This window comes from Anser anser (assembly GCF_964211835.1).
Source record: "Anser anser genome assembly, chromosome: 4".
NCBI classification, from domain to species: domain Eukaryota; kingdom Metazoa; phylum Chordata; class Aves; order Anseriformes; family Anatidae; genus Anser; species Anser anser.
The window spans coordinates 30,517,030-30,541,505 of record NC_139724.1 but is presented as its reverse complement, the minus strand read 5'-3'; the positions used below and the strand labels follow the sequence as shown (position 1 = coordinate 30,541,505).

The 24,476-nt window shown below is 37.1% G+C and overlaps 1 protein-coding gene and 1 long non-coding RNA gene across 10 annotated transcripts in view; one reads left to right on the top strand and one right to left on the bottom strand.

Moving 5' to 3' along the window:
- Positions 1–21,339, top strand: part of RAPGEF2 (Rap guanine nucleotide exchange factor 2) — a 184,704-nt gene extending 163,365 nt beyond the window's left edge. For 5 of the 9 annotated variants that reach the window (XM_083832689.1, XM_083832685.1, XM_083832684.1 and 2 more), the window contains 12 exons: positions 3,097–3,337; positions 3,603–3,986; positions 5,608–5,819; positions 5,910–6,033; positions 6,812–6,835; positions 7,892–8,115; positions 8,737–8,922; positions 10,280–10,432; positions 12,846–13,071; positions 14,550–15,109; positions 17,677–17,982; positions 20,564–21,227. In XM_083832689.1, coding sequence (XP_083688815.1) covers positions 3,097–3,337; positions 3,603–3,986; positions 5,608–5,819; positions 5,910–6,033; positions 6,812–6,835; positions 7,892–8,115; positions 8,737–8,922; positions 10,280–10,432; positions 12,846–13,071; positions 14,550–15,109; positions 17,677–17,982; positions 20,564–20,610 — 2,687 coding nt within the window. In that variant the 3' untranslated portion in view covers positions 20,611–21,227. Of the gene's footprint in view, positions 1–3,096; positions 3,338–3,602; positions 3,987–5,607; positions 5,820–5,909; positions 6,034–6,811; positions 6,836–7,891; positions 8,116–8,736; positions 8,923–10,279; positions 10,433–12,845; positions 13,072–14,549; positions 15,110–17,676; positions 17,983–19,225 lie in introns of all 9 variants that reach the window. The other 4 variants (XM_083832688.1, XM_083832686.1, XM_083832691.1 and 1 more) reach the window with 2 other exon arrangements.
- The window catches only part of LOC310898175, a 15,309-nt gene continuing 11,342 nt past the window's right edge, over positions 20,510–24,476 (bottom strand). The window contains exon 3 of the long non-coding RNA XR_014583030.1: positions 20,510–24,459. This is a non-coding gene — a long non-coding RNA (uncharacterized lncRNA). The remainder of the gene's footprint in view (positions 24,460–24,476) is intronic.

Here is a 24,476-nt window from a genome sequence, read left to right as displayed (position 1 = left end):
ATCAAGAAGAAAAGCCATTGCAGTTCTGAATATCCTTCAGTTGCAGATGGAGTTCAGAGAATTTTAATAAATAAATGATGTTTTACTGTTTGGCTTTTGCTTTGGGGAAGCAAGATAGAAAATGATGTAATGCCCCTGCTTCACTATTACCGCAGCTTTTGCATTGTCTTTATAGAAAATGTAGTAAGTAATTACTTCTTTTTTTTCTTAAAACGCACACACATGTCCATGCACTGAATATTTTTAAAGGACTTTGTAAGTGTAATTTTTTTTTTCCTGGCTGGGAAGCCGGGGGGTGGGGAAAGAGGAGTATGCAATCAAAAACATATACCTTAAGGGCTTTAGGGATGGTTGCAAGAGTTGAATTATACCACTGTATGCTTAAAGACAGAGAAAAAAATTAAAGCCTACAATTTTAATTTCTTTTATTATGTTAGCATAAATTAAAGCTGCAGATGGAGGCAGCTTGTGCTAAATTGAATGCACTGGAGAAGAAAGAGAATAGTAGTAGAGTGGCTGTCCTTTGAGGCTTTGGGGGATATCCCTCAGGACAGAGAATAAAACAACTTGTTTTAGAAGGATAGTCTTTGAGGAGGAAATAAGAACACTTTTTTTAGCTTGAAATCTGCAGGGAGTCATTTTAGTTTCTCTTCCAATTTGCACTGGCTTTTTCGAATATACTTGTAAAGTTTTATTTTTTAATGTTCAAACAGTCAATAATACTTTGATTTCTCTTCTCTGTTTGATTGTAAGTCAAAATAATATAGTAATGATGAGCTGTCAGTTATTGTTACTTTTTTCACCCCATACAAGCTATGTAAGTGACTAGATTCCTATCATAAAACATTGCTCTCTTCGTTCCAGTTTCCTTTTTTGAAAAGGAGTGAAGTGGATGATTACAATTCTCTTCAAGTGCTGATTTATTTAAAAAACCATTGTACTGAATAACTTGCTGACATTGCTATGTCTGTAGTAATTTCTGTTGCTTGTAAACTTCTCTGTATTCTGTGTAGTGCTTTTGCTACCAGCTCTGCTAGGTTTGCATCCTGAGAAATTTGATGGTAATATACAGTAGAAGGATGATGGTACTCTGTTTTTCTCTACATTTCTTCATATTAACCTGCTCTGCTGGATCACTGAAGTTATTTTCTCTTTGCACAAAATACTTGCTGTTTGTGAGTATTAAGTGAGTTCCCACCTTAGTATTGTGTACAGAAGTTTCCCATCTTTACATCATTCCTTTGAGTGGCAAGTATTTCTGTAATGGCAAGACTTAACAGGATCTAGAGAGCATGCTCTTTTTAGTAGCTTCTTCGAATGGCTGCATCTTTGGCATCTGCCTTTCCCACAATGTCAAAAAATGTAGAAATGATTTCAGGCTCTACTCTGTATTCTTCTTCAGGTAATCAAAATTGGTTTAAAACAAATAAGTATAGATTTTACTCAAGTACTTGGAAATGGCTAAACATTGGCCTACACTGATGCATGTTGTGTGTAAATTATAATATAATCACTCAGTTTTAATGTGCATGAATGTTAGTGTTTCTCAAGTTGCAAACATACTCATGTGAGCTTAAAAGTTATGGGCGTAATGTAATTTGTAAACTGAAATGTTTAAGCATAAGTGGCCCTTGTGGCATGTAAGCCAAGTCATGTGAGAGAGGTTTATCTTACTGCTTTCCAAATGATGATGTTGAAGACATGGAGCAGTAGAAGGATGACATTTTTGCTTCTTTTGTCACAAGATTTCTGTTCCTGAATAGATCTTTTTGTAGTAACTTAAAACATGTTACCACACGTTATGCACATTCAGGTCTCTTTATCATAAGCTGTCAAATAAGATTGTGGTTGTATCAAAGTGAATGTTTTCATCTAGCAGCTGTTATTTTTTCAGTATCTTTAAAAATAGTTATCACTTCTGGCTGTAGATTCAGAAGGCTTTCTATTGTTTTCTATTTTTTTGTTCATATGACCTTTATGATCTTTATAAATAAATGTTAATCAAAGAAAGAACAGATGACCAGATATTATGCCAAAACCAAGAAAAGGTTATTTGTAATAAAGGGAAGAAATTAAAATAAATAAATAGAAAGTACTTTATCTTGTCAGTTAAAAGTTTTAAAAATAAAGTCCACTGGTGGACAGCAGTACTATTTTAGCTCTTTGTTTTCTCTTTATAATACCATGATAATCAAGAAACTTCAGCTGATAATGCATCTAGACTTCAAACCATTAACAAGATTATGGAGATAGCAAATACAACATTTGCTGTTAGGCTGATGATTTTCTAGGTTTCCTAAAAACAGCTGCCTTGTAGGTGTTCACTGTAGGGTTTGTCATCAAACATTTGAAACAGTATTTGGAACTCAAATATTTAGAAAATTTTTCTGTCTCCGAAAGCTTGCTCTCTGTGCCAATATTTTAGCAATTAAGAGCTAAAACTATCTATTACATTTAATATTATCAGTTAAACATATCAAGGATTGTCTATTTTGGTAGTTAAATACTTGGATGCATTAATGCTACTGCAGCTTATTTATGTATACAGCTGGCCGTTACACCCACGTCTTCCAGCTATTTGTATCGGTAATTTCTTCCCTTTGTGTGTGGCACTGTAGCTGAGTGTCAGACTTGTAGCTAAGTGTCTTAAAAGCATCCTTAAGAAGACTGACACTCCTATCACTTAATTTGATCATATGTCAGTGCACAGGGTAGTGTTGTGATTGTCCTTGATTTTTCTCAGGCTTGAATGAAACTTACCAGCACTGAACACCTGCGAAAATTGGGCTGCATATTAGCTTATCTGTCCATACTTTGCAAATGTTTACATATTTTCATAGTTTGTTCCACTGATAGCCTAATTTCTTCTTCTTAACCTGGTAGCTTATAGAACTAGTCTTTCATTTCAAAACAACACACAGACAACAACAACAACAAAGTATTCTATTAGAATGGGAGAGGTGAAACAGTGATACTGAAATAAAGAGTAATAATTTATAATTTGATTCAATGTGACCAATATTTTTGCTTGTTCTTATACCGTTAATTTTTTTCTGCATTACTGAATTGCATACCTTGTATGTAATTGTTTTTCAGACTTACCAGATCAAGTTCTGAGGGTTTTCAAGGCAGATCAGCAAAGTCGCTACATCATGATCAGTAAGGACACAACAGCAAAAGAAGTGGTCATCCAAGCCATCAGGGAATTTGCTCTCACTGCAACCCCTGATGCATATTCACTATGTGAAGTCTCTGTCACACCTGAGGGTGTAATCAAACAAAGGAGGCTTCCTGATCAGTTATCCAAGCTTGCTGACAGGATACAGCTAAGTGGCAGGTGAGATTAGACACTGTGAGCTAAAGTTGACTATGCCAGTTTATTAAATTATGTTAATAGGAGCATTATTATTTATTAAAATGTTAATAGGAGCATTATTTCATTACTGAAATTCTGTTTCTTTACAAGAAATCACCTCTTATGCTTCTAATTAATATCTAAGTGTCTTGAAATTCAATTTATTCTATGATGCCAACTGGTCGTTAATTTTCACTAGTATTTGAGTATATTCGATCAAGTCTGTTTTGGAATTTTGTTTTTATAGGTATTACCTGAAGAACAACATGGAAACAGAAACCCTTTGTTCAGATGAAGATGCTCAAGAGTTACTAAGAGAGAGTCAAATTTCCCTACTGCAGCTCAGTACTGTTGAGGTGGCTACTCAGCTCTCCATGAGAAACTTTGAGCTATTCCGTAACATTGAACCCACAGAATACATAGATGACTTGTTTAAACTGAAATCAAAAACAGGTTGCACTAATCTAAAAAAGTTTGAAGAAGTAATAAATCAAGAAACATTCTGGGTAGCTTCTGAGATTCTAAGAGAAACCAACCAGCTGAAAAGGATGAAAATCATCAAGCATTTCATTAAGATAGCACTACACTGCAGAGAATGCAAGAACTTCAACTCGATGTTTGCTATCATTAGGTATTGCACCTTAATAGTTGTAATTCTGAATAAATTCTAAATAAAAAACAAAGCTTTATTTATGTCAGTTTTTAAAAAATGTATTAAACAGAGTAAACTAATTCATACTGCTAACCTCAGCACTTGACAATGCAATAAGGAAAGTATTTTCCAGAAATCTGAACTTGACATGGAAATGTTTGCTAAAATATTATTAGGAATGCTACTGTTTTTGTACTTACTGCTCAAGACAGTGAGGCTAGAGGCACTGTCAACATGACAGTAGAGAAGCTACTACACTTACCTAAAAACAAAGACCAAAAAAAATCAGGTATATGAAGAAGAATGATAACGTTATCATAAATGAATGGGTTATTTTCCAAAAGGAAGCTCGTTTTATAGTTCCCAGTATCTTGAATTCATTGAGACATGATATGTTAACTGTGGTTTTCTTTGTATCAGCAGTTTCTTGGATGAAACTCTGATAATAGTCAATAACGGATCACAATGCTACATGATAAGCTGCAAATAAAGATCTTTTAATAAGAACAAAAAAGTACTGAAAATCTCAAACAGAAACCTTTCTTAGTAGTACTGTAGTAAAATTAAAAAAAGCAGGAAATTCTAATGTTTGTGGTTTTATGCATTTGTAAAACGTTCTCCTTTCCTTTGGAGTCTCCCAGGTTATGCAGGAAAAAGAAACCTAAAAAATTAAATACTGCCTCCTACGAAAAAGCTTGGGCAAGCTGCATTATAAATGACAATTTTATGAGTGTCTGGCAAAAGCCCATGCCACATTGAATCAACAGACTGACTGTGACATTTGTTCTGAAGATCATTGGGCTTGAATACTATCCAATGAAACATGGCAAACTCCAAAGTCAAGGATGCATTGTTAATAATCAGTCAGCATCTGCCAGACATAAAAATCTAAAGATTTAGCTCAGTTATTTCAGCAGGCGTCGGTAACAAATAAGCAGCCTGCCTACTAGCAAGAACTTGAATGAGGGAGAGGTTCTAGATAGCAAGCTTCTTGATAGTTAGAAATGAATAGCAAGACAGGCTAGCCGCTGTGTAATATACACCCTTTGCTGATGTCATTAAGGGAGGGGAAAACATTTCTGTAGCAGCTACAGCTTTAGAATAGCCTCATATACAGAGTCTGTTATAACAATTTGATCTAGATACAACAAAGTCAGATGGATTATTGCAGCAAGAAGTTGGGTCACTGTGCTATCACCATCTAAATAGGAAGTAGGTAGATTTTTTCTTTCTGCCAGTCTGAGGTACTTCTGTATTATGATATTGTTATCCAATTCAGATGCTATTCCAAAGTAGTTAGAATAAGTGCAGGTAATTAAATCTTGTAGAGAATTTCTACAAGTGTCACTTATATCTGCTTTTGATTACGTCATACAGATACCTTCAGTTTTTATAGCTTTTATAAAAATGAAATTAATTGCTCTGTAATACATGCTGGCAAAAGGAAGTTTTCAGTTGTTATTTTATTAACATTGCTGTGCTATACTATTCTGGATAGTTGGTATTTTTCCCATACAAAATTTAACACGGCCTTTTCTAGGATTTATTTTTTTCTTTCTATTCCTCTTGAACTTCTTGTACTTTTTTTTGTTGTTTCAAGTGGCCTGAATTTGGCACCAGTTGCAAGGCTCCGAACTACTTGGGAAAAGCTTCCAAGCAAGTACGAAAAACTGTTTCAAGATCTACAGGACTTGTTTGATCCATCTAGGAATATGGCAAAATATCGTAATGTCCTTAACAGCCAAAACCTGCAGCCCCCTATTATTCCCTTGTTTCCTGTTATCAAAAAAGACCTTACATTCCTTCATGAAGGTAAAAGCAGAAGTACATCATCTTTTACTGGCTAAGGAGAACCAACTTTGCTACGTGATAAATGATGATCTTAATTGTTGTTGATTCTAGGAAACGATTCAAAAGTGGAGGGCTTGGTCAACTTTGAGAAGCTGAGAATGATTGCGAAGGAAATACGCCATGTTGGTCGCATGGCATCTGTTAACATGGATCCTGCTTTAATGTTTAGAACTAGGTAAGTTTGTTGTGTAAGGCAGAGCTTTTCTCAACTGAGGGAAAGCTAGGTGAAAAAGGTGCTTTTCAAATGCCCCTCTATGTACTTGGAAGAAAAATTATATTACTTATTTTCCTATCAGCAGGCCCTCGGTGGTAGTTCAGTGAGCTCTGTATGCGCAGAAAGTTTTTCAGTTTCATGGCTGGCCTCTACCTCTTTCGTGCTGAACTGAATTACTATGAGGAGTTTTTTTCTTGTTAACAAATTACTAAGATTGTGTATTGTATATATCAAAGCCAGTTCTAAAATTGGAGAAATCACTGAATTCTGTTTACGAATATATACATATAAATAAATGTTTTATATTATTTCTTAGCTGATAGTTATTTTATATATATATATATAAAATAATAATAATAAGAACTTCCAACACTGGGAGGGAGAGGAAAACACTCTCCTGAACACATGTATTAGTCTGTTTGAAATGTCAATGTGTGAAAGCCTTATTGTTTTGATTAAATAGAAATGGGACTGTATCTGAAATAGTTTAAGCTAGTGATGTTAGAAAATGTGGAGTGAATGATCTTTGGCTTCATGTTAGACCAGCCTATTGCATATTCTTTTTCTTAATTTGAACTAGAAGAGTTTATAATATCTGACTGCCCAAGTCAAGGCTCTTTTTAATGTTTGTGGGCTTCCAGAACTGCTTGTCCTTGGGTCTGGTCTTTTTCTTTCTGAGCTTGTGATCTTTCTCTGTCTCTTAAACCCATGCTTTACTCTTCCTGGCTCTCACTTGCAGGAAGAAGAAGTGGAGGAGTTTGGGGTAAGTGGTTGGAGACAACACACAGCCCTTATCATTTTCTTCCCTTATCATTTGCATTGTTTCCTACTTGCTATCTTTAATTTTCTGGTGCTTTGACATTTTTTCTTCCATTAACCCACTTTTTTTTTTTTTTAAACTGATGATATGTTTTAGGCCAGGATTGCTTTTGCTTTTGAGATTAAAACACAAAAACTAAAATATTTATAAGTGATTGTAGATATCAGTGGGATGTTCTCCCCCCCACACTTACAATTTCAACTGCCAAAGAAAATGACTTTCACTAAAAGGGAAAGTATAGAATTGCAAGTTTCCAACTGCTGAAAAATTGCTGTTGACTTTCTTATGCCTAATAAGCACTTAGCACAAGTACAAATGCTAAAACTCACAAATCTGCTAAACTAACTTTTTTCACATTACAATGTTGCCATTATTTTTACACTTAACAATTCAGGAACAATGCATAGCTTTCATATAGACATACATACATGAAAATGTGCATGACTTTTATTTCATCATGAACTAGCTGATCATTTTATTTACCAAAAAGCTATTTCAATGTATGAAGTTTCAAGGAAGTTTTATTCCATAAAGCTGGGCTATATGTTTTGTATATGGTCTGATTTTAGAAGTATTTAGGGAGCTTTCAAAATGCCTTCTGTTATACGTATTTAAATATGAACCTCAGCTACAGTCTTCTGTCAGCATTGCCTTGCTGCATGAGCTTTTCCTAATGCTCCAATCTTCTGAGTAACTGGCTTATGTGAGAGAACTAGCTTGAATGCTTTTCTCAGTGTGTGAAGTGATACTGCCTAGTTGGAGCAGAACAGGTTAAAATATTTACGTAATTTAAATAATGCCTGTAACCAAGTAAAAAGATTTCCTGATCCTCATCCTTCTATCTGTTATAGCTGTTTGACTTACTGGAATGAGGCATGTGAGCTTTGACCATAGACTGACATTCATGCAATCTTTTGCATGTTTCATGTTTGTTAAGTGATACTGTGTTTGGACTAAGTCATGCTTTTCCTTTCTTTCTCCCCCATTCCTTTACTCCAGGTCTCTCAGCCAGGGCAGTACGAATGCAGCCGTGCTGGATGTTGCACAAACGGGGGGTCATAAAAAGCGTGTCCGTCGTAGCTCTTTCCTTAATGCTAAAAAACTGTATGAAGATGCTCAGATGGCACGAAAAGTAAAGCAGTATCTCTCAAACTTGGATCTGGAAATGGATGAAGAGAGCCTCCAGACCCTATCTCTGCAGTGTGAGCCAGCCACCAACACATGTGAGCATTGACATTTGGTATGGTTTGTAAGGAGGCTGTTAAATATACTTCTGTTTCTTCTGCAAGGAAATCATTGGGAATGGTAACTAGACAACATTACCGCTGAAAATGATGTCTATGAGACATCATGAAGGACTGTACCTGGTGGCAGCTGGAAATCAGTTGCACTTTAATTTGAGAGAATACTGTATCTTATGTCCTTGCTTCAGGGTAGCAAAAAAATTGCTAATTATAATGTGATTATATACCCTAATTTTATAATAGCAATTATGCTTATCCTAAACAAATTGTCATCCTTATGATAGCTCAGCTTGACTTCTGGTCACATTTTTGATAACTACATCAGTAGTCATTGTGTAAGAGTTTTATTTTGAGAAAGTTACATATATTAAAATATGTACAATCTTTGATAAAGTACGTATTTTAAATGGAGTTAAATCTCCCCCTCTTTTCCTCCTCTTTGGTTCTCTCAAGATATATCTAAGATATATCTACATTCATTAATTCAGTATATGAGTACATTTTAATTATTAATTGGAGGGCTTTACATTTCTCAGGTTGAAACTCACACTATATTTGTAGCTAGTAGTCATTCTTTGCTTTCTCCCATTTCTTGCAAAGTGCCAAAGAATACAGGAGACAAGCGATCTGGAAAATCCGAAACATCACCGGTGGCTCCCAGGGCAGGAATCCAGCAGAAAGTGCAGCAGCAGCAGCAACATAAAGTAAACCAAGCATTGCAGGTCCCTGCTGTATCTCTTTATCCCTCTCGCAAGAAAGTGCCCGTCAAAGACCTCCCACCATTTGGTAAGTCAAACAAAGAAGCGTTTGGTTTAATTTGTTCATGTCAGAGAAGTACTTTTAATCAAATCAGATACAGACATTTATTTCTAGTAGTAGTGTATGCAAGTTATGCCAGTTTCATGCAGTGTATATGGAAAATTTTCTTCTTTGGAAATGGGAAGAAAGAAATCTGCTAGGGAAGCATCCTTCTGATTTAACTTCCAAATCTGTGTTCTAATGTACGCATGTAACATGTGAATCATTAAGAACTTCCTACATATCACTTAAATTACTTTTAAAAGCTTTTAATAAGTATAAATAGTATAACCAGCCCTTCCCTTTCCCTTACATGATGGTAATTTAACAAGAAATGAAGTCTGATTTTACCTTTTATTAATTTTACTTGTGCACTGCTTAGACTGTTGGAGAAGAGATTAGAAGCAGCAAAATGGGCAAGAAACAATTCAATCTTCATCTAGTTCTTCTTGATTTTTACCATTAAATTTTAATGTTAAAAGGACTTTGAAGCATTTTTGCTCGTGGTGGGAAAGTTTCTGAAAACTGACTGGGTTATGCTGATGAAAGATCTGTAAATTATTGATATTGTGATCCAACAGATCAAAGACAAAATCTGTGGAATGCTTTAAAATAACCTCTACCACAAAAATTTGCAAAACTGTCAGAGAAGCTCCATCTTCTCTTTTAAGACTATGCCAGGGAGGGGAAGAGAAAGGTAGTTGTTGCCTCAAAAAAGCAATTCTTTATGTCCTAGATCTTTACATCATACATCATCTTCAGGATGTTGTTACTCTTTAGTTTGCCAAAATAAGCTGGTGCAGAAATAGTTCTCTAAAGGGAGAAAGACAACTGCAGGATGGCCTTGTTTTGTAAGCCTAATCTTATTAATCTTTCTGGCTTTCTTTGCCCTTCTAGACTGCTTTGTGAATGGAAAAATTCGTACAATGTAAACCTTGACTAACCAGTGAGATTTGAGGGTCTTGTACGTTCTCACCATTTTAGTTCAAGTTTGCCAGTAACCACTACTATACGTATTCCTGATTTATAGATTGTATAGGCATTGCATTGTGAAACACCAACTCTGGATTATGTTTTCTGCCATAAAATATTTATTTTAGTTGGCCAAAATAAAACACGGATTTCACTAAAATGCAAAAATAAAGCACTATATTTGAACAGGAGTAGGTTTAAAATTTGTTTCATTTAAGCTGGTGTCAAAAACTCACAAATGATGAAAGGGGGAGGAGGAGAGGGGAAAGAATGTTTTTTTCCTATATGGTGTTCCCTCTATAAATGCATTGTGAAATGGGAAGATGTATTTATATTGGACTTAACATCTGCCTACATTCATTCTTACTTAAAGGCATTAACTCCCCCCAAGCTTTAAAGAAAATTCTTTCATTATCTGAAGAAGGAAGTCTGGACCGTCACAAGAAACAATCTGAAGACACAGTATCAAGTGCATCTTCACAGCTGTCTTCTCCTCCCACCTCACCCCAGAGTTCTCCAAGGAAAGGTACTAGACATGCAACATTTCTCATTCTGTTTCCTGAAGGTGATAGACTTTGGAAACTCCTGGGAGAGGTTTTTTATGATCAGGATGAATTACTAGTGCTCCTACTTGTGTCACATGTGGTCAGCAAGAGAGGAGGAGGTAGTGCACCAGTGTAGTAACTGAAAGTCCTGCTTGTTAGCAAATGGCAGGAAAGAAAGCCTGAACTGATACAGGGTGGTGGTGCATTAGGTCACTCTACAGCTGCTTCTGACAAAAATATTCCAATTGTCAGTGTCTTCTGCCAGTAGAATGCAAGTTGGCAGTAAATGCAAGTTGCTGTATCAAGATACTAACATTGAGTTCATTAACCTATTAAAAGAATTATTTATTGTGTTATGCATCTAGATGGGGTGTGAGCTATGGACGATAAGCAGGCTTCAGATATTTGGGATACAAATGACTAATAAATAACATTTTACAAGCTGCATAACTAATTATTCAAACAATGTGTATTTGTACTTGAGGAATGGTATTGCACATTGGAACTTTCTTGATTAAGTTCAGTTTTAATGATTTCACACAGTTATTTTAAAAATGAATTAAGGATGTTTAAAAAGGTTCTTTTTAACCTGTTTGCTTTTTCATTTTTCTTGTTCTGATAGTAAATCGAAGAAACAATTTTCTTTTTGTTTAAACAAGAAGTCAGTTGGGAAGTATCATAGCCTAGCTGTATTGCAGACAACTTCTAGTTTATTCTCTTTTCAGAAAATGATTAATGTTGAGTTTAAGTTATATAATACGTTATGTTAAAATACATATATTGGGATTCAGTCTCCATAATAAAAGTTCAGACTGCTAAAGAGATGAGTGTTTTGGAGACTTTCCTGTAGCAATAACTTTCCACAAACTGCACAGGGATGATAAGGATTTGAACCTTGTATATCACTTTATTTTACTTTCTTATCAAGTGGATAGCTAAACCCTTTACTTAACCTAGTAGGTGGCAGCACTTGTCAGCTGAGACCCTGTGGCTCCAGACTAATGGACTTAACCAGTTCCTTTTCTCTTGGAAGTGAGAGCAGTAACAACTAACAAGTCACCATAGGCCTTTGGGCTAGGTCCAATTGGATAAGACCTGAGATCTAAAAAGGGGAGAGATTAATATGGGAAGAAAATAAAAATAAATACGTATCCCAAATCTCTATTGAAATGATCTTTACTAAGGTCAGATGGAGGAGGATGTTACGTAGAGGAGAGTTAGGTTATCATCTTCCGTCCTTGTAAGATCTCAGCATGATTTCTCCCAAATGCTTTATCAGTAAAGAGTGAATTTAGGTAACTTTGGTCAGTGCTGTGCATTTCTTGAAAAAGGAATTGGGATTCTGTCTGTGGCTCATAGTGAGAAAAGATATTTTATTGTTCAAAAAAGCAAATCATAAATGTGATTTTAAATTTAAATCAAAAAAAAATCCTCAACTTGGTGGTGATATGAAGCTAATGGTATGTTCTTTCAGCAAATCTGGCAGCAGTAATTTCATATTCTCAGTGAGTGTGAATTGGGATAGATTACTTGAAGTCATCTGGACACTTAGTATAGACTAAAAGCAAAAATTGAAAACTGCAGTTGCTTGTAGATGTGTGCTGTTTAATGATGTTTAACTTTTAAGAGCATTCAGCACAAATTTTTCCAACACAAAAACAACAGCTAAATTTGCCTAGGTGACATTTCATAGTTTGCAGATTTTATTGCAGTTTGGCAGTGTTAATGCTACCTCCAAATTACGGTATACTTTTGTTAATACATGATTATTGTCTTTTGGAATATTATTCATTAGCCAAGTACCACAAAGAAAGCTTGAAAACCTTGAATTATTTTTTTTTTAAAAACTTCATTGAAAAAACACTTCAGGCAAGGTACGTAATAAGCAGTCAGCCCAGGCATCTATGCTTCACGTTATATCTGTTGTTCATCTCTGAATTGTATTGTTGGGGAACATGTATGAAGTCTTCTGGATTACATTTAAGCGTTAATCTTGTCCAATGAACTTCTTCTGGTCCAGTCTTGGTGGCAGTGTTTAAATACAGGCTGTTTTTTCATCAGAAGTAAGATTTCATGATGTAGGAACACAAATGAAATGCATTTGAAAATATTTTTGGGGAGGAAAGTAGAGAGTAGAAGGTGAGCAGCTGGTTTCTAAATGAGTAATTCATATTTCCACAGTCTTAAACCTCTTATTAAGAAATAGAGCATACAATATTATAAAGTTAGGCTTCTTGGTTTTTTTGTCTCTTGCAGTGCTGCTTCTGTAAATAAAATCTTATACTTCTGATATACTTCTGATTTACTACTGCTACTGTAGTAAATATTGCCAGCTGCCTGGAGATAGCTGAGCAGGCTTCTAAGAGTCTGATTAACGTCATGTTCTCTTTGCAGGCTATACTTTGGCTCCCAGTGGCACAGTGGATAACTTTTCAGATTCTGGTCACAGCGAAATTTCTTCTAGATCCAGTATTGTCAGCAATTCCTCTTTTGACTCCATGCCAGTCTCCCTGCATGATGAGAGGAGACAGAGGCATTCTGTCAGCATTGTGGAGACAAATCTTGGTGTGGGAAGGATTGATAGAAGGATCATGATTGAACCTGATCAATACAGCTTAGGGTACGAACTTTATTCTTACTTTCATTATATTTGCATATAGTGTGTGTGTGTGGCATGTTTTTTTCTATATGTCTCTCTCAAATATTCTTTTCTAACCTGCTCTTAAATTCCGCAATTTAAATGCTGAATCTTGTGATAATGCTATTTTTTCTGACAAAAAAAATGTTTTGCCCTCCTGAGCCTGTTACGAGGTCTACAGCAGTAAGACCTAACTTCCAGTAGACCTTATCTGAGCGTTTAGTATTGCTGTAGACTGTCTTCTCATTGTGGCAGACTGGTATTCTAGTCTGTTTCGTTAGGTGAAGAATTAACTGAATTAGATGACAAATTATTGATACAATTATTCAGGGTTCAAGCTGAGAACAGAAATAGCTAGTAATTTTCCAGTCTGTTTTATAGAAAAGTGCAGATTTATCTAACTCAAACATTTTACCCTAAATCTCTCTACTAGTCAACAATAATTGGAAGCTAAAATTCACACTAGGCTGCTGGTTTTCTAGGTAATTTTCTAGGTAATTAAATTCTGTAATGGTGGGTAAGCTAGTGCTGTGGGGAGTTCTCTGAATCTCTGTGAGTGAGTCTTGGTCTGAAAATAATTGGAGCTCTGGCTCCGGTTTAGTCACCAGTTGTTTTTCTGAGCTGTTATTTGGAAGCTTCGGTTCTCTGAATGGTTTCAGGGCTTTTAGTCCTGTGGGGTCTGTGGATGGCAGGCCTGTTCCAAAACGGGCGTAATTCAGCTCTGGGAATCTCAGGCTATGCAAGCTCTTTAATCAGATGTCTTAAATATTTGAAAGACCAGGATCCCAGTCTGTGTTGCAAGCTGCCCTGGAACCCCAAATCCCAGGAGCCCTGATCGCTGCTAAACAAAGCTGACACTTCCTCAGTTTTGCTGCTGCTGTGCAAGTTGATAGTGTCAGCCTTACTCCATCACTGAAAGGCTACGGAGAGCATACTTGTTCTAGGAAGTAACGTGTTTCCAAAACCAATGCTAAAATAAATTTCGTTTGCAAGAAATACTGTAAAGTTGGCATTTGGAGTTTCCTAAGCAGTAAAGGATGTGAAAAGCAGAAGCCTAAACCTGAATTGCAGCCACCTCCTGCTAAGGCTCTGTTTCTGACTTCTGATCCTTTGCTTTGCTTGTCTGGAAAAGCACTAGGAACCTATCTATCAAGGCTGCTTGCTTGCCTTAAAAGGGCTGCTGCAAAGTTAAGATTTTACCTTTTGAAATGGCTCCACTGAAGCGTTAAGTTTCATCAGGATAGCTGTCCAGTAATTATTCTTTTTGGTTTTATTAAGGATGAGCTTGAAGGGGAAGTTTTCTATGCTCAAAATTGAATTAGTCTTTAAAGCAAATAGAATATAAATTGCATCAAAACCTCCAATATACTCGCTTTTTTGTTGATTGTCAGATTCTTTGTGTTTTGCAAGTGAGCTCCACTTTCAACACTGGATTTTTTCTCTCTTCATTGTGCCTCTAGCTCTTATGCACCACTGTCAGAGAACAGAGGCCTGTATGCTGGAGCAACTGTGCTGTCTTCTCCTAGTACAGAAGAACTGTCACAGGATCAGGGGGACAGAGCTTCGCTTGATGCAGCTGACAGTGGCCGTGGTAGCTGGACTTCTTGCTCGAGTGGTTCTCATGACAACATACAAACAATACAGCACCAGAGAAGCTGGGAGACGCTGCCTTTTGGACACGCTCATTTTGATAGTTCAGGCGATGGGGCAGGACTGTGGGCCTCAGGCAGTCATATGGACCAACTGATGTTCCCCGATCATGGCACAAAGTATGGCAGGCAAAGTCAAGGTAGGGAGGGCCTTGATCAAGCACAGTCCAGAGCAAGCTGGGCATCCTCAACAGGCTACTGGGGAGAGGACTCAGAAGGTGACACAGGTACCATAAAGCGGAGGGGTGGGAAGGATGTTTCCATTGAAGCTGAAACCAGTAGCATAACGTCTGTACCAGCAGAGGAGCCAAAACCAGCTCCAGTGCCCACACACATACCGGCATCATCCAGCAGTACAAAGGGGCTTATTGGTAAGTTCAATTTTGTTTGCCATGAATTACTTTCATTAATTTGTCTATAGTACTTAGTATTGTTCTAAAACTATTTTTCTTTTGTCTGGTATGAGTGTAAAGCAAAACTAAACATTTTGTAGTTTGTCTCAAATTTTGCCCTTTAACTGTGCTTTTATTGCTGGAGGAAATATCACTTATTGTTAATTCTCAGTTCTTGCAGCTCCTTTGTGTTTCAAGAGAGCCTGCCATACATCAAAAAAACTAGCTCAACTGCTGGACAGTGTTTTGAGAAAGTTGATGTATTTAAGTGTCTGTTCTGAAATAAGAATTACGCTTCGCAGTAAGGCTCTGTATTCTATATTTAGATATCTTTATAAATGTGGCCTGATTTATTTTTTTAGAAATGTTTTCCTTTATACATTTGTATGACTTGTCTGATGATTCCTGACTTCTGAATGTTCCTTACTTCTGAAAATGGGGTCACTTTGTGCTTAAATACCAGCTGAGATGTTTCTTTAGGCTGATGAAACTTAAGAGGTTCCAAAGAAATTAGAGCAGAAATGCATTTATAGTCATTCAACAAAGTAAAGATCAGATAAGGTATAAATTAATATAAAGGGGGCTTTGGCAGTGTTTCACATTTTTCTCATATTGTTTCTTCTACATTTTCTCATATTGTTCCTTCTACACATCCCAGATATCCTTGGGCCATCTGAGACCTCTGCTGGTTTTTTTTTTTTTTTTTTTTGCTTCTTTCATTCTTTTCCTTCCCCTTTGCTGTGGGTGCCTTTCCTCACCTTAATATGAAGAGCGATCTACAAGCCATTTTACCATGACATAGATGAAAAAGTCTGCCAGATTAAGGTCACGCTGAGACCATTGTGATAAACTGCTTTTCCATTTTCAGCCAAAGTATATTGCTTAGCAATGGCCCATTGCCTCAAAGCTTGGGTGCAGATCTGAATCCCTGAACTATGAAGAGAAAGAAGCTCTTCAGTTCAGTACTCGAGGTTCTGATTTGTGACAGTCTCTAATTTTACTCTTTGATGCACTTGGTTTCCACCAGAATGTGGAACAAGCATGCTTCCAAACTTGTCTCTCAAGGCAGTGCTTAGCACTACATTTTTAGACTTCAGAGAATGTGAAAGTGATCTGAAAATGGCAGCTGCATGCTTCCATGCACTTCAGTACTATTCACTATCCTGCAAATGTTGCTCTGGGTATCACTGATCTCTTGCTATACTTCAACGGATTTTTTTTTTCCTACAGAATTTCTTCTGTATCAAAATTGCTTTTCAGAAATCTCATTTAAATAAAATTTCTCAGAATACTTTCATGTTACTTTGCTTGGTTAAAAGAATTTGTCCAAGAAATATATTTGGATTCCATTTGGATTTCCATTTGTTTTTGCTAATAGCAAGGCGTTTTTTATCTGTAAAATCCCACCAGCCCGATAGCACCAGTCAGTTTTAAGCTTGTAGTGCCCTTTCAGTCGATTTCATACTGCATAATGCAGGGTGATATTGTCCTCATCACTTGTGCAAGAATATAGGATGTGACAAGCCAGGGAAAGTAAATTTGCTGTGCTAGAGTTTTTTTCCTGCTGTGTTTGCCTTTGTACTGGAAGTTAAGTGATCATGTTAAAGAGCTAGACCCACTAAAAGTGTTCAGGATTAAAGTCCAAATTAATTGGTTTAAATATATAATTCCAAAATACAGAGTCATAAAAACCAATGTCTATCTGCTCTGTTCCTAAAGGTGTTTAAAATTCTTAATCGCTGTTTCCTCCCTTGAAATTCTTTGCAAGAGTGAACTTATAAGCATGCCCAGAGTTAAGTCTTATTCAGGTAAACTTAAGCCTCAGTGAGATCCACAAACTAATTGATGGTCTCCACTTCTCCTGTGCAAAATGTTATTCAATCATTGTTCTTATGGGAATGCTCTGAAGGTTTAATTTTGCGGAGATTACAACTGTATGAACAGTGGACAGCGAAAGCATGAGAAGGACATCCATTTCTATTATCTCTTGAAATTGTAGCTTATGTCTTATTTAGGAAGATTTTTATGATGAAATAATGTCAGGTCCTTGTCTTTTAGCATCTTGCAGGGAAGAAAAAAAAAAAACAAGACATTTAGGGACAAAGCCAATCTTCAGGATTAATATAGTCATGCATTTGGGGAGCTGCCAGTGTTCCTGATGGCTGCCACTTGTGTAGACTCCTTGAGTTGTTTACATCACTGGTCTCTGTGAACAGTAGATGTCTTATTTGATGTAATTGGTGGAACAGCTTCAGCTGCCAACTTTGAGCAAACTCCTCTTGTAATTTGGTGAATTTTATTGAACTACTTCACCACTGGAAGGATATCTATATCCTGTGTATGTTGTATGTTCTATGCTTTCTTGCGTGGTTTACTTCTCAAGATATCATTATCTATTGTAGAGTATTTAACTTTTATCCTTCTTCAGGATTTTTCTTCCTGGGAACTTGAGTTTGTTGCTGTTTAACTCTCACTGTTTATTTTTCTTAAAGCAGTTTTCTTATTATCTCTTAAAATAATGTTTGCTTTTTCTTTTTTTCCTGCAGCACGAAAAGAGGGTCGGTATCGGGAACCACCTCCAACTCCTCCTGGTTATGTAGGAATACCTATTGCTGAGTTTGCAGAAGGTGTTTCCCATCCAACCAGAAAGCCTCCAGATTACAACATAGCACTTCAGAGGTCTAGAATGGTGGCACGGACATGTGAGACCCATGGGACATCAGCTCAACAGCAGCAGTCGCATGGCCATTCAACTAGCAGGCCTGTGAACAAACCTCAGTGGCACAAACCAAACGAGTCAGATCCACGTCTTGCTCACTATCAGTCTCAAGGGTTTTCCACAGAGGAAGATGGTAAATTTTTAATTGTTAGATTTTGAATGTGCTGCATGCAGAAATGTTCAATCTTTTCACAGACACAAAGCAGGTTACACAGTAGAAATTCTTGCCATAATATGAGCTCTTCCATCTTTCAAACCTTGCTGTTCGTTTACTTTTGGAAGGGGAGAGTTCATCTAAAACATTTAAAATTTGGAATGTAGGTCCACCTGAATCTTCTTGGACAGCCAAGCGGTTGACTTAGACAACTTCTCTGGAGGCGCCTATGTTCCAGGTAAAATCCTGGTTGCCATAAAAGTAAATAATGTTTGGCACTAGCCGTGCATTTAATAGTCAAAAGACTTATTCTGGTCTACAGAAATACCTGCCCCAGAGAGTGTCCTTGGTCAGGTTTAGATGGATAGTCACTCAGCACTCTAGCTGAAACTATTACAGTTGTGGACACTGGGTATTCCACGTCAACTGCTTCACGTAACCAGCCCACTATGATTTTACTATCTCGCTTGCCAAAGTGTGTTTGTATCTTTATGCTTTAGCTCGGCTATTGCGATATAAAGACCATGCAGACATAATCTTTCTGTTTTTCTGTGGAGTGCGAGTGTAGCTGGATTACATCTTCAGAACTAGATGCTCACAATTTAGGCAGGGTATTGCCCAAATGACGTGTCTGAATCTTTGATGCTTTGTTTTGCTTAATGGTAGAAAGGCTAACCTTCCCCTTCCCTCCCTAACTGCTTAGTTACTAAAGCTTTATGTGCAGGATGAAATCCAATTGAACATGATGAAAAAGATGAGGCTTCTTTAACAGAATTACCTCAAACTTTTAAGAGTTCCCATGGTAGTTTGGGAATTTTAATTGTTTTTTATCAGTAACAACTAAAGCTGTGCTCAATTTTTATGCAATCTTAATTTAAATAAATCAGTAGAAAATAGTAATTTCTGGCAGATATTTCCAGGGAAAAATGTAGGAACAGCTTTATGAAGCTGTTAGATATCTAGGGGTAGCTGTTGTGTTCTCAGGCTGAGGAACTGCACCTAGCTCAGTTAGAGCAATTGTCTTATTTTTTTTGAGAACAGAATTTCAAAGAGGTACTTTTCATGAGACCTGAAATATAAAGTTATTTAGATTTGTTTTTAAATATATACCTAAACAAAAGGAATGGAAAGCGCGTGAACGTAGTACAGGTTGTTTCATTCAGTAGCAGTCTTGTTCTGCGTGAACTAAATGATATTTTCCCCTATCCTATTGTGTTTGCAGAAGATGAACAAGTCTCTGCTGTGTAAGACTTGGGGCTTTTCTGGATCCAGAGTGAGCCACCTTAAAGGAGAGCACAAGAAGACGTCCCTAGAATAGGAGCCTTGGAACTATAGTTAAAGGATGGTGGACCTGTTTGCCTCCTTCCCTGCCTTAAAGCAGCATGGGGCTTCTTCCTCTGCCCCTCCCCTCTGTCCCCTCTCCCCTTGCATGTGAAATACTGTGAAGAAATCGCCCTGGCACTTTTCAAACTGTGTTGCTTGAAATGCACAGTGCAGCAATCTCCAAGCTACCACTGTCGCTGTCTGCCACATCACACAGTATCATTCCAAATTCCAAGATCATCACATCAGGATGATAACTCTGGCTGCACTTCCCAATGCCTGGAAGGGTTTTTAAATCTTCCTTTTCGATTTTAATCGCAACCCTAGCACTTAGTCTCGTTGGGATAACGGGATAAGCTAGTTGTCAATTTACATTAGGCCTTTAACCTACAAAGAGAAACGCATTGAAATCCTTCAAGGAGGCAGTGCTTATTTGCTTGTTTACAATGCCTTTGTTACAATTTTGTATGTTTGTGTTCTGAAATCAAATACTGCGTCTGCATAGTAACTACAGTATTATTTCGTACCTGTAAGTAGGGTTGCCAGCCTGAGCTCCCGGACAGGATATTGCTATCACGTGGCCGAGCAGGGCAGAAGGGAAGGCAGAGGTTGCAGGACACGGCCTTTCCCGACCATCTCGCTTCACCCATAGCGTGCCCCACCCTGGGACCTCCAAAATGTGTGCCCGTTAGCAGGAACGGCACCAGCAGCCAGGTCTAGTGTCAGTGCAGCACCGCGCGTGTGCACCTACCTACCCAGTGAAGGACCAGAGGACGCTGTGTCTCCCATACCTGTGCCTTGTGGAATACAGGACGGCATGCTCTAAACAGCGTCCCATTCTAACGAGACAGACGGCAACCCCACCTTTAAGTTATATATTATTTTTATTTTATTTTTTTAACTATATAGTAGTTATATTGAAAGAGAAATTAACTGGATAACATTGCAGTGAAGGCAAGCTGGGATGTCACAGCTCCTGTCAGCTGTTAATACTGATTTAATAACCTCCACCTTGACTTTGGCATTAGGGGATAAACAAGCCTTTAAGGAAAGAAAAATAACCCGTTTAGATATGTCAGCCTTTGCAATGCAGAAATAGTCACAACTGTTAATGGCTTTGTGGAACACTGCATGTGTAGAGAAGGCCAATGTGTAGCAACCACCTGCTCACAGCTGCTATTAACCCTATAATGACTGAAATGACCCTCCCCTCTATTTTTGTGTTGTTTTTGCACAGACTCCGGAGAAGTGAAGGCTGCCAATCCGAGTAGTACTCAAATGTGAGGAACTGCTGGTCTTGGATTTTTTTTTTTCCATTGAACTCAGCTGATCATATTGATCAGTAGATAAACGTAAATAGCTTCAACTTTTAAAGATCAAATTGCAGTGTTTTTTCACTGTATCAAGCAAATGTCAGTGCTTTATTTAATTCTCTCTCCTGTAATCATAGCTTTTGTCTATTTGCTTATATATCACATTGTCAATTATGCATTTGTAATTTTACATGTAATATGCATTATTTGCCAGTTTTATTCTCAAGGCTATGGACCTCATGTGCATATAGAAATACAGAATCCTAGCTCTATCACAAGTTGCACAAATGTTATATAAGCATTAAGTAATTGTAGACCATAGGACTGCTAATCTCAGTTCGCTCTGTGATGTCAAGTGCAGAATGTACAATTAACTGGTGATTTCCTCATACTTTTGATACTACTTGTACCTGTATGTCTTTTAGAAAGACATTGGTGGAGTCTGTATCCCTTTTGTATTTTTAATACAATAATTGTACATATTGGTTATATTTTTGTTGAAAATGGTAGAAATGTACTATGTTTATGCTTCTACATCCAGTTTGTATGAAGCTGGAAAATAAATAAATATAACATTAATGAAGTCCATATTGATTCTTATGCATTTTACATGTTCCACATACTTGAACAAATTTATGAAAAAATTTTACTTCTCTGTGTATTAATAATTAAAGGGACATTGCCAAGTGATGCGGGCAAACTATTGGTGTGGAGTTTTTCTTCATGTAGTTACGCTGCTGTTGGTATGTGTACTGCTGAATGAGAGTGAGTGAAACATTGTGTGTCCCCACCAGAAACATTTGAGAAGCTGAAAGGAGGGGTTCCTAGAGGAATGGTCTTACGTACATATAGCATGTAAACAGTTTTAAAGGCAGGATCATGTTGATTTGGTATTCTGTATGGTGTGAAAGTAAAGAACGCATGTTGTAAAATGTGGGTAGGGAGAAGTATGGAAAATGATCCATTGGAGTTTTTACTGGAAAAGGTATTTCAAGTAATAAAGGTTACCCAGTAGCCTCCCCAGCAATAAAAGTTCATGTTAAACACAATTCAATGTCAAATCAGTAGGTTTTTTTTCAGATGTTAGATTGTTTCATTATTTTCAGTAGTATAGGATACTGGTTTAAAATGTCGCTGCTAAAGCCTTTATCAGCTATATCTCACTTAACTTAAAATGTTTGACAGGCATTGTTTCCAAGTTTAAAAATAATTTATTGGGGGGAAAAAAGATTTATATACAATAAATATATTTTTAGATAATAAAAAATATCATCTGTATAGATTTAATTGTTCATAACATTACTCTAGAAACGTTCCACGCTTAAAGCAATGATAAGCTAGTTAAAAAGGATTGGGAGATATAGGACTCATATAAATACTCTCTTTTCATCACTGGAATCTCTAGTGCTGTAAGGGGAAGTTACAGAGAGTATTAGCTTTGTGTGGTGTGCATGGGTGGAAGTAATCTTAGCTAGTCTGTGGTTAATGCTTGTTGGGTAAATTTCAACGATCTAGAGAAATGTCGTTGGTTATGACGTTAATAGAGTGAAAGTACATTTTCACATATTTTATCTGCAAGTTTGGCCTTTGGTAATATTAAAGGTGCATTGTTAGGGAAATAATTTCTTCTTGTCAACTTTGAGGTATGTGAACTGTTTGCATGTGTCAACTTTTTTCTGGGCACTTTGTGTAACGTTGAATTAGGCAGCATTCCCTCTCCTCCTGCTTATGCCTGCCTTCTGTAATGCATACTGTTTCATAATACTGTAATTCATCCTGTGTTTAGAACACATTATGTAGAGATAGCCTCAACACTCATCCAGTACAGATGGCTTAATTCATTGTGGATTGGGAGATGAGTGCTTACCACAGAAACCAATTCAGTAGAAGTGAAGGTATGAGTTGTGAGATAGATTTTATAGTTGCTCAAGAGCATTCACTCTGAATTTTGTATTTAACTGTGCAGATGCAGGAAGATGAGGAAAAGTGTACCACTGATTGCTGGGATTTGGTGTTGCATTAACAAATTGCAAAAGACAAATATAAGAAAAATTTTCTGTCTGCAGAAGTGTCATTCAGTATCTGTACCTTTTTATAACTTCTAACTGAAACTTGTTGAGGTGAAGGCTACATCTTTATTCTGTACATTAAGCACTGGAGTCAGCTGTAAATGTCATGAAAGCTGAGGTATTACATGTACTGCTTCACTGGACTAACCTTGGTCATCTGAAGTATGCTCGCTTTATTTTTATAAATCCGTGACTAAAATACTGGGTCCACCTAAAGTACAGAGCACTTTCTACTTAATATGTTTTTAAAAGATGATAACGCTCTGTTTGCTTCAAAATAGGTGGGAAATGAAGCAAGTTCCAGACTTCCTGTCTCATATGGACTGTACAATAGTTGAGATAAAATCAGCTCTGGGGAATACAAGTAATTACAAGTATTTGATACTTCTGTATTACCTGATACATGATGAAACCTCAAGAAGAATTCTGTGGACAGCGCTTGTGTAGTACCACCAGCCTCTTTAGTATCCATTAAATGACACAGATCTATTGTGGAAAATATGAACATCGTTAAAATTACTCGGAAAATTGAGTCACTCAGGAGAAAGCAGCCATCTGAGATGATCAGTGTATTTTGGCCACCTATCCTTAGGTCATCCTTGGAGTAAGTTTCTACAGTCTTGCATGTGAAAATGGCATGCTTTGAGAGAAGGCTGGGAGTGAAAGTACGTTTATTACTGATGTGAAATGGAAGTCAATTACTTTGTTTTCCCTGAAAATGTGATAAATGAAAGCTTTTACTGGGATATGAAAATCTTCAAAGCTTTGTGTGTTCATATACAGCAACTATCCCAGAATAAGTAGGTATGCCCTAGGTACAAGAATATCAGCTAGTATTTAAATTTCTAAATTGACACAATTATATTACAGGAACAAGCCAGGAAGCTATAAATCTTGAGGGCATTCAACTATTGGCAACCTCAAACTGCATAATCTAAACTGATACAGTTCAAAGGAAAAAAAAAAACAAAAAATAAAATCGTTACTTGCCCCAGGGTCAGTAGCTGTAGCACAGATAAATTGCCTTAGGTGTTGTGCTCAATCTTTTTTGAGGCTTATCTCATCACTGGAGGGATATGAGGGATTTTTTTACTGCTTTCTATTGAGTTTTGTGTAACAAATAAGATCTTCCGAGCTGTGGCTTTGTCTAAGAGGAGGTAGTTTGCGTGACCCCATTATGGCATTGCTTCCTTCTTGTCTGTGGTCCATACCCAAGTGAAATGTCGGGAGCTGCATTGATAAAAAGCAAATTTTCAGTCCTTGGGCCTGCTTTTTCAAAATCAATGTACAATTAGGAAGAGGTGTTTCTGATTCAATAACGAAGGGAACCCTTGTGTAATCCCCCAAGACATGTTTGGTGTTGGGACGAGCAGGCCTCTGGTGCTGCTTTTCTGAAGGGGGAAGGCTCTTCCACAGCCCCCTAGTCAAAAGGTAAGGAGCATACATGTACCTCTTCAAATGCCTACGCTACTCTCACCTCGTGTTCTTTAAGCAGAGTACCTCTCTTCTTCTGTTCTTGCTTTCTCGTCAGAATAAGCTAAGCATCAATAGGACAGGTAGGGGAGTGGAAAAGCCTTTCTGAATCTTGAATGTTTTTAGTTTTTTACTGTACATGTCCAAACTGCTCTTTTTAAGTGCTTTGTTGACTAAGGCCGGGTATCTTTGGCTGCTTCTCCCCAGCACAAATGTGCTTTTCTCCTCCTCCTGCCTCCTTTGTTGTTCTTCAGATGCAGTTCTCCTGCCTTGTTGACCTCTTCCTGTTGCTTTA